At 52.3% G+C, this 10618-nt stretch overlaps 1 protein-coding gene across 1 annotated transcript in view; it reads right to left on the bottom strand.

Annotated features, from left to right (window-relative positions):
- LOC109926455 (GON-4-like protein) overlaps window positions 1-10618 on the bottom strand; it is a 45821-nt gene that overhangs the window by 18889 nt on the left and 16314 nt on the right. Inside the window, exons 11-17 of the mRNA XM_048620312.1 lie at window positions 10334-10426; window positions 9894-9934; window positions 7996-8096; window positions 4914-5112; window positions 3485-3571; window positions 1533-1719; window positions 868-1012 (exon numbers count right to left, since the gene is read on the bottom strand). Coding sequence (XP_048476269.1) covers window positions 868-1012; window positions 1533-1719; window positions 3485-3571; window positions 4914-5112; window positions 7996-8096; window positions 9894-9934; window positions 10334-10426 — 853 coding nt within the window. The remainder of the gene's footprint in view (window positions 1-867; window positions 1013-1532; window positions 1720-3484; window positions 3572-4913; window positions 5113-7995; window positions 8097-9893; window positions 9935-10333; window positions 10427-10618) is intronic.

Genomic DNA, 10618 nt, shown 5'->3' with positions numbered 1-10618 from the left:
GGTAGAGGGGGAGATGGGAGATGGGGAGAAGTGGGGAGAGAGGAAGAACAGTTAGAGGTTACTGGAGCTACAGGCTGCAAAACCCCTTCTCCAGTCCCCACCCACAGCAGCAGCAACACAGTGAGACCCAGAGCAGACACAGGCGTGGGGTCACAGCGCAAAGGGAAAGCTGGTTACACGAGCTCCTCGAGCTCACTCTGCCGCTCAGTCTGATCACAGGCAATCCCAGTCCCAAACCCAGTCACTCTCCCCCTTCCCACCCCACCTCCATTTGTATACATCTCCCAACAGCAAGTTGCTAAGGCTGGAGAGGGGAGGGCCTGAACCCCTCCCCTCCAGGAGTGGAAGGGCACACTGTCAGGATGTGAAATAATCTGCAGTCGGATTTTAACATTCCCACACCCGAGTACGTAGATTCGATCAACCACAGCAAACCCTCCGATCATCTCAAACTCCTCAGTTAGACCACTCCACTATCTCATGTACTCGGAGGGAATATAGGCCCTGTCCTTGTTATTTTACCCTTCCTGCCCCTGGGGCGGTTATGTTCAATCTGACCCCACAACTTCCCTTCCAAGGCCTCTACCCACCACCCCCCTCTCCCTGAGGGGGCGAGGCTGGCTCTGGCTGAGATCCCACCCAGTCACTGTGCAGCAAAAGACAGACTTGTATCTGTGTACACCACCTTCCCTTTCAGTTCTGTTCTGTCCCTGGCCTGTAAGGTTTGAGTGAATCCTGCCTCTCACCATAATCAGAACCCATCCTCTTCCAAGCGAACGGAGGGAAGGGGTGGGGGGGGCAGACCCAGTGTTATCCTCCTTCTCCCGCCCTCCAGCCACCCTGGGGAACACCCTGAGAGTGCCTTACTTGTCTTCTCCTTTACTGAACCAGGCTTTATCCTTCGGGTGTTTCGGCTGCAGTGCAGTGTGAGGCAGTAGCTCTGGGTACATAAACAATGCCCTGGTCGCCACGATCCAGGCCACTTCCTTCGGCAAATAGTTCGACTCATCAACTGTGCGAGAAACGAACTGCTCTTAACAAAACTACAACACGCACACCGTCACTCATCAGAACAACGGCCCGATCACACCTTCAGCACCTGGAGCAGGGAGAGCGCAGGGGACGGAGCGGGGTGACGGGACAGGGGGAGGGGGCAGGGAGCGGGGCGGAGGAACAGCTGGGAAGAAGGGAGCAGGGGGAAAGGGGGGAACAGGGCGTAGGGGAGCGGGACACAGAGTTTGTCAGCCATGACACAGCTCTGATGAACTGTAGGGTATCTTTCTACGCATAAGAGGGGCTGCCACATCTGACTCGATTTTAACCTGAGGGCAGTGAGTGTGTGAAAGTCCATCCCACAGCGGTTAAAGGGGAAGGTAGGGAGAGGAACCGCCAGCGATACTGTGAGATTGGAGAAGGTAGTGAGGAGAGATTCGTGTTAAGCCAGCTGGCTGTGAACATTTTACAGTTGGACAGCAGTGGTCACGGGAGACTCAAAGTGGACGGATTGCTGAGAGGTGGGAGAGCAGACTCACATCGCCTGTTCATCTTCTGGTCATCTTTCCGTGGCGGAATTTTCACGTGGGGTTTAATATTTGCATCAAACTCCTCAACGAGAGCCAGGGCCTCAGGCAGGTTGCAGGGCGAGAACATGGAGCTGAAATCTGGCTCCTTGGCTGAGTATACTTCACTTGCTTTCTTCGCAAAGCTGTCCAGCTCTTTCTAAAGGCAGAGAGACACACAGGGTTCAGGATTCACCGCACACACTGACAGACACACACATTCCCACTGTCACCACCCCCCCATCCACATTTACTCAGCACGTTTACCATGCTAAACATCCCATGGTGCATCAGCAACTATACGTCTGACACAGCCCCATGAGCAGTTACTAGGATAATGTAACCCAAAGCTTGCTCAGTGTCTGCACTTCTCCAATTCCAGCCCCTTGCATATTCCCCAGATTCCCATCGGTCCAACATTGGCAGCCATGCTTTCAGCTGCCTGGGGTCCTGAGCTCTGGAATTCCCTCTCTCAACCTTTCCACACTGTGGTCTCTCCCAGCTTCTAGAAAATGGACCAAAACAGTGCAGGAGGCTGGGCCCCCTTCCCAGGGCACCCCATCTTCTCTCCCTCTCTCTCATTCCTCAATAGCCAGCACTTCAAAAAAAAGCTTATGGTTCCAGAATAATGCTTTGCCCAATAGTACACCAGTGAAACACTCCAGGATGTTTTACACAGTTAAAGGTGCTACTCGAGTCGTTGTTTGTCCATAAGGGCCTAGCTTTCACTAACCTCCAATAGAGTGAACGCAGCCTGCTCCCCACCGACCGCCTCTGAAAAATCCATTAGGCCCTGGAGACCCTGACCACTCTGTTCCCCCCCCCACCTCCTGACACCGAACTTTTGCCACTTCCTTGCGCCATCCCTATCCTCCATGTGTATCTTCAAGATCTAAAACTCTATTGGCCTCCGTCTCAAGCACACTCAGTGGCCCGCCAGAGGTACAGGATTCCAAAGATTCACCACTCGCCAAGTGAAGAAATTCCTCTTCACCAATGGCCTGCCCTCTCCTTCTGACGCTGTGCCCCAAACTCAGGGGAAACATCCTTTCTCCATCCATCCCTGTTAAGCCTTTTGAGGCTTCAATGAGTCACAGAGTCATACAGCACGGAAACAGACCCTTCGGCCCAACCAGTCCATGCCGACCACAATCCCAAAACTAAACTAGTCCCACCTGCCTGCTCCTGGCCCATATCCCTCCAAACCTTTCCTCTCCATGTACTTATTTAAATGTCTTTTAAACATTGTAACTGTACCCACATCCACCACTTCCTCAGCAAGTTCATTTCACACACGAACCACCCTCTGTGTAAAAAACTTGCCTCATGTCTTTTTAAAATCTCTCCTCTCACCTTAAAAATGGACCCCCTAGTCTTTAAATCCCCCATGCTAGGGAACAGACACCTACCATTAACTCTATCTAACCCCCTCATTATTTTATAAACTTCTGTAAGGTCGCCTCTCAATCTCCTGGGAAAAAAATCCCAGCCTATCCAAGCTTTTTTTTTTAATAACTCAAGCCTTCTAGACCTGGCAAAATCCTGGTAAATCTCTTCTGGCCCCTCTCCAGCTTAACAATATCCTTAAACGTGAGAGGCTATAGGCACAGGTCTCCTGTATCCCTGCTCCCACAGGAACACCCCCCCGGCCCTGTCTAGGGTGGGTACAAACTTCTTCAGGTAAGGAGCAATCTTACACACAATGCTCTGGCTGTGGTCTCTCCCAGCTTCTGGAGAATGGGCCAAAACAGTGCAGGAGGCTAGGCCCCCTTCCCCGTGCACTCCATCTTCCCCACTTCTCTCTCTCTCTCCCTCCCCCCTCAGGAGGCTGTTCCTGTGCTGGATTCCCTCAGCCGGAGACAGCTCTTGGGTCAGAGTCACCCTCAGGCTCCCCGTCCAGTAGGTCGGTTGCTGGGAACACTCACCAGGAAGACTCTGGAGGTAGCTGCCTCTTGGCCGAGACTGGGGTTGATGCTGGTGAGCAGGTAGACCTGGGTTAGCAGCTGCACATGCTATGGGAACATAACACAGCGAGACAGTCACTTACAACCGAACCGCGAGGGGAAAGTGTCCGCACTGTCAGTGGCTGCCTGGATTCTGACCAAGGAACACAATCGGTGAAAGAAACCAGAGGTGGTGGTGACAGCAGCATGGGGAGGCCATTCAGCCTCTTGAGCCTGCTCCACCATCATGGCAGAGCTGATGTCTCCACTTCCCCCACCTGCCCCCAGTAACCTTTCAAAACCAGCCCAGCAAATATCCCGGGGCTCACCAACCTCAGGCCGAGAACTCATCTCCATCTCTGGGTCGCCCCTTTAAAGAGCTGGCGTGGGCACAGTGGGCCAAATGGCCCCCCTCCTGTGCAGGGTGGCAGTAGGAAGAGGGTAAAGTACCTCCCTGTGCTTTCCAGGCCAAGGTAGAGCATCCAAACCAGTCTCAAATAGAGGGCAGCTCCAGCAGGGACTGAAGGGAGTGTGCCACGGTTTAAGGTGCACCAGGCCCCGGGCACCATGAGATGGTCAACAGCGAAGCTCCTTCCCACAACACAAGGTCACTAAGGACTGAGAGCCCAACGGGTGGTGATCCAAACTGATCACAACGCTAAGACTGGTCCTCAACTCTCCTCCATCTCACTCAGCCTCTCCTCGGCAGGGGGCACATCATGATCCAGGGGACACCCAGGGACAGGGGGCCCATCATGGTCCAGGGAACACACCCCCCTCCCCGCCCAGGGACAGGGGGCCCGTCATGGAAAAACTGGGAGTCGGGGGGTAGGCTACCTTTGTGCAGATTACAGCAAGGGGGTCGGGGGAGCAATAGCAGGAGAGGCAAACACAGTACCCCTTCCAGCATCACTGAGGGGTTTTGGGGGAATGTCATCTCTGCAGTTAGATATCTCATGTTAGTTCCGTCTCCTGGCTCATGTTGGGAAGGGGCTGGGCTCCCAGCCGGCAGAGGGGGAAGTGGGGAGAAACAGTACTGGGGGGCATGCAGATGTGCGTGTGCGTGTGCGCGCGCACACACACACGCAGACAGAACCATACTCCCACCCTCTCTCTCACACACAGACACACAAACACTCTCCCTCCCTCACACAGAGACAGGCACGAGCACACAGATGCACATGCATGCACGCAGACACACAGGCGCACACACACAGGCACAGACAGAGACACACACAGACAGAGACACACACAGACTGACTGACACACACACACACACACTGACACACGCACACACACTGACACACGCACACACACTGACACACGCACACACACTGACACACGCACACACACTGACACGCACACACACTGACACACGCACAGACTTCACAAGGCCCGAGATGCCCATCACCTGCTGCATCTGTTGCTGAAGCTGCTGTTGCTGTTGCAGGTCTAGGAACAGGGTGTCCGGCTGCTGGCTCCTCCTGGAGGGACTCTTGGTCTCTGTGGCTGACACCTGCTGCCTGGCTTTCCGTTGCCGGAGCTGCTCGATCTGGGCCTTGACCGTTCGGTGCTGCTCGTTCAGGATGTTCGCCAGTGGCTCCTCATGCCTTCACCGGGAATAACCGAACAGGAAGATACAACTGAGCTGGCACACCGCAACCAGCCACTTCACACCCAGGGACTGCTTTAAAGCTCCCAGCTCCCTCCGATCTGCCCGGCTGGGAGACAGACCGAGGGAATGCTAGGGCGGAACGGGGGACGGGGAAGAGAAGGAAAATGAAACCCGTCTCCAAAGCCCCACATTGCTCAGCAGCTGCAGTTAGATTCTCTCTGAGCCTGTCGGCTAAAAAGGCAGTGAGGATGGGAGGGTGGGGGTCCCTGTGCACAGACTGTGGGGTCATGGGAACATCACTGCTCGCACAATCCAACGTAGCCCCATCTGACCAACCGTGAGAAACACAGGAGATAACAGGGTGAGCTCAGTCCAGATGGGTGTGGGGAGTGTTTTCAGGGCAGCCTGGGAAAAGCAGGTGGGATGACTGCGGGCTGGCAGCTCAGGGACACAGAACCGCTCAGCAGAAGCAGCTTCACACTGTGTCTGCCATAGCTAACAGCCGCGGGAATGTGCGTGAATGGGGGTAGCAGCCGAGACCACTCGGCCCTCTAAGACACTTGTGTGGCAACAAAGGGCACAGGCTGAGGGCAGCTCCGAGCAAAGCACACAGCAGTCTGAAGAGAAGCCAAGCTGAGGAGCCTCAAGTGGGCATCAATAGGTTCATTCCACAGTGACTAGACGCAGCACAGAACTTCAGAGGCAGAGATGAAGGTGGGAGGTAATAAGGGAGGATCTGAGACTGCAAAGGGGGAAGGGGGAGGGGGGGAGGGGGAGGGGGGGGGGAGAGAGAGAGAGGGGGGGGAGAGGGGGAAGAGAGAGAGAGAGAGAGAGAGTGTGTCTGTGTGGACATGTGGTAACACCATGGCAAAGACAGGAAAGTGACTGAGCTACAGCAGACTAAGTGGAGACCTACAGATACAGAGGGAGCGTGCAAACACAGAGAGAGCGACCAAGAGAGAAAGAGAGAGCGACCGAGAGAGAAAGCGAGAGAGTGTGTGACCGAGAGAGAGAGAGAGAGAGAGCGTGACCAAGAGAGAGAATGTGCAGAGGGACAGTGAGAGAGAGGGGAAGTTGAATGGTGAGAAACAGCCAGAGATAAGTTGGTGACAGGAGACAAAGTGAGACAGACAGAGAGAGGGGGATAGTGAGGGACAGTGACAGAAATAAGGCTGCCCTTCCATTTGCGATGTTTAACCCTCTGACAGTCCCTATGAACCATGGGGATAAAGCCCTCCCCCAGCCTGAGTTGTGCTTAAGCTGATCATTCACAATGTCACTCGTACACTCTAATGTCTGGGAGCTGCTCAGACACCACAGTAGTGAGTTTGAGTCCTTTCTCTGCCTCCTCTCCCAAACAGCAGCAGACAGAGCTGCGTCTGCACTGTCCCATCAAGAAGGAGGTGATGCAATCACATTTCTGCTTCTTTTTGAAGAATAAAGGTTCAGTACCAGTGTCACAAATCAACCCTCATGGTCTTACAGCATGTACCAACTCCTCCAAACATTAGCAGTGTGTTTAACATCAGGAACGGGCAACCACTTGAACCTGCTGTGCCTGTGAATATGGTCACTTTTCATTTCTCGACGCCACTAACCCTGATTAAAAAAACACAAAAACAAAACTGACCACCTTCTACCCTGAATGCTCATAACGTCTGTGAGGTCGAGAGTTCCAAACGAAATCCCCACAAAATCCACTCCTGCCGCCAAAAACAGGTTGGTGGTCAAATTCTGCCAGCGATGGGAGCTTCCTGTGTGCCAACTGGGCCATTTCATCAGAAGTGGGTATTTATATAGCACCTTTAATCCAGTCCAAAACTGACAATGGGGGCTTCTCCAGAAGACTCTGGAACAGATGTCGGCCATTCAGCCCGTCTAGTTGGCTCTGCTATTCTACAAGATCATGGCTGATTGAATTAACCTCAACTCCACTTTCACGCCTTTTCCCTCTAACACTTCCCGATTAAACATCTCTCTCAGGCCTTGAATATCCTTAATGAACCAGCCTCGCCAGCCCTCTACGGTAAAGAATTCCACAGACACAGTACCCTCTGAGAGAGAAAGAATTTCACCTCTGCCTTAAACAGAGCAACCCCTGATTCTGAGATAATGCTATCTGAAGGTCCTGGACTCTCCAACAAGGGGAAATAACCACTCCATATCTCCCCAGTCATGTATCCTAATAATGTTGTATGCTCCAATAAGGTCGCCTCTCATTCTTCTACATTCCAGTACAGGACAAGCCTACCCGACTCCCTCGTAAGATGGCCTAGTGGTATTATCGCTGGTCTGTTAATTGAGACAATGTTCTGGGGTCCCAGGTTCGAATCCAGTCACAGCAGATGGTGGAATTTGAATTCAATAAAATTTCTGGAATTAAGAATCCATTGATGACCATGAATCAATTATCGATTATTAGAAAAACCCATCTGGATCATTAATGTCCTTTAGGGAAGGAAACTGCCATCCTTACCTGGTCTGGCCTACATGTCACTCCAGACCCACAGCAATGTGGTTGACTGTGAACTGCCCTCTGGGCAATTAGGGATGGGCAATAAATGCTGCTCAGCCAGCAATACCCTCATCCTGTTAATGAATAAAGGAAAAAAAACTCCCTCCAGAATCAACTGTCCCCGGACTGCCTCCAATATCACCCCATCTTTCCTCAGGGAAACTGTTCACAGTATTCCACTGTGGTCTGACTAGTGCACCCTATAGTTTTCACAAAGCCTCTCTATTTTTATACTGCAATCCTGCTGAAAGAGGCCCACAGAAAGAATTCAGTCTGGCTGTGCTATATAGGAAGGAAGCGTAGGGGTCAGATGCACCACACTCTGAAATTGTGAGTTATTCCAACAACCTTTCCCTTTCTTACCTCATTGCCTGAGGGGTATTAAAAGTACTGTGAAGCTGCTCCTGGGTATCATCATCTCCTGTTTCCTCCTCTACATCCAGGACACCCATCTCATCCTGAAACTGGAGAAACAGAGAGAGAGAGGAGAGGGTGAGAGAGACAAGGATATCGGAATCCCCTCAAAAACAGAGCTGCCGGGAAATCTCACAGCTCAGGGAAAGGTCGTGCTGACGAATGCAAGATGTAGAAACCCAGGTCACAGCGCTGCCTATGGTCCACAGCCTGCCACTGCAACGTTACTGTTTACATACAAGATTTTCATTCTAAATGTTGACATAAGCAGCCTCAACAATAAACCCTGACATCAGAGATATGACTCAGCATTGTGACACTGAGAAGCATTATGTACATAATCCATACCTTTTTATTCTTAACTATATACATCGTTATATTTAAAAATACATGAGTGTTTTTTCCCTCTGCACTTCTTTCAGGTTGGACACATTGTTAACCTCCCCTATCCACATTCTGAATGGTACATTCTGATGTAAACAAGTTATGGTGTGAGATCTCCTGGCACAGAGAGAGAGCAAGACAGCGTGAGTGCGCATGAGCATGCATGTGCTTGTGCGCGAGCGTACGCGTCCGGATGTGCATGTTTGTGTGTGCATGCGCATGCATGCGTGTACGTGTATGCAGGTCTGCGTGTGCGTGCACAGGTGTGCAGGTGCTGTCCTTGCTCCAGCTGGGAGCTGACCAAGGCTCTATATGTATAAAGTACTGTGTCTCCCTGTTTAGAGCCTCCCATCCACACCAGCTTCTGGACTTATCAATCTGCAACTCCCATCTGCCTTGCAATTAGTTTTTAAAATACTTGTCCACCAACTATTAGCAACTCAGCAAAAACAATCCCCTTACAGAGACATCTGGAGTAGGTGACTTGCTGAAAGGGCAGTGGGATGGGGGATTCTGTAGTCCTGCCCTGTAGAGTGGGGGAGGTTTGTAAGACAGAATCCTGAACAGTCTGAGCACATGCCACTGGGACTGGGCCAGAATTTTTCACCCGCCACTAACTGCCCCTTGAGAAGGTGGCAGTCAGTCCACATGACGGAGGGTAACCCTCAGTGCTGTGAAGGAGGGAGGGAGGGATTTTGACCCAGGAGCACTAAAGGACCAGCCGAGTCCAGGTTGGGACCATGAGTGTCCAGGAAGTGACGTGGGAGATCTCACCAATAGCAGCTGAAAAACTAACCTCTCATCCGAGAGAGGGAGAGGAAACGCAGAAGAGAGAAGCTGCATCAGCTCTCCGCTGAACTCAGAGGTGAAGACGGGAAGTGAGAAATGCAGCCAGGTGGGACGAGTTTAGTTTGGGAACACACTCAGCATGGACTGGAAGGACCGAAGGGTCTGTTTCCGCACTGTAGGACTCTATCCCGAGGGGATTAAAAATGGCTTCACTGGCCACATTACACACACACGCAGACAGACAGACAGACACACACACACACACGTGCGTAAATATCCTCGCTGCTACAGGTAGTCCACAGCAGGTCATCAGTCTCTGCTTACAGCTTGAAGCAAGGTGTAAAACACAGTCACAGAGAGAACGCACCAGCTCCAAATGGCACTGATCCTACACATGGGTGCAGTACCCAGAGGAACAGGCTCAGTGCCAAGGTCCTGTGTAAACTGGCACTGCCAAACTGGAGCTGCCTGCAGAAAGAGAGAGAGAAAAAGGGGGATGGGGGAGAGAGAGAAAAGGGGTGATGGGGCAGAGAGAGAAAAAGGGGGATGGGGGAAGAGAGAGAAAAGGGGTGATGGGGGGGGGGGGGGGGGAGGGGTGGGGGGGGGAAAGAGTGCACGGGGTGAGAGAGAAAAAGGGAGGAATTCAAAAGGGGAAATGAGACTTTGAAACTTACCGTCTCAAACAACTCCTCCATCAGCTCATTCACCTCCTTTTCTGGGGAGAGACAGCGAGAGATGATGATTTATAACCTTGCCAGCACCCTCACTGACCAAAAGCGCAGGAACCGAGCTCGAAATTCACCCGGTCACAGTTACCACCACAGGGAGGGAATACAGAGGGGGGTAGGAGCTGGCAAAGAGGGTGCCTTCCCCTGATTCTCATTTACACTCGCTCCGACCTCACGCAACCCCACCCCCCACCCCCGCCGGTCCCCCTAAATTCCTGATACATTTCCTTAATACTCCCGTTTGCTGCCAACTCCCATTTCCTGGCCCCCACCCCCAAATGCCCACTCCCCTTCCTCATTACTCACATTTATTCCACCTGTGCCCCATTTTCCCCATTCCCTGAGCCCACCCCCAATTCCCCCACAAGGTAGGGAGTTACACATACTAGTAATCTGTACAGCTCGGTCATTCCGGAAATCTTCCATGTCCGGTTCATCGAGGTCTTCCAGGAAATTGTATTCCGGATCATCCTCATCGTCTGTACAGGACAGGCAAACACGGATAGTGGAGAACGGACAAACAAACCTCTGAGACATCGGCCACATAACTTTATACATCCTCACTGTTCGAGATCAACAGAGTGTCCTCAAATTCACTTTGCAAACACTGCACCTTCAACAGCGCAGCGCTGACCCTCCGACAGCGAGGCGCTCCCTCAGCGCTGACCCTC

Source organism: Rhincodon typus, chromosome 46 (genome assembly GCF_021869965.1).
Source record: "Rhincodon typus isolate 14 chromosome 46, sRhiTyp1.1, whole genome shotgun sequence".
Classification (NCBI taxonomy): Eukaryota; Metazoa; Chordata; class Chondrichthyes; order Orectolobiformes; family Rhincodontidae; genus Rhincodon; species Rhincodon typus.
Note: the sequence above shows the minus strand (reverse complement) of the source record. Positions and strands in the feature narration are given on the sequence as shown.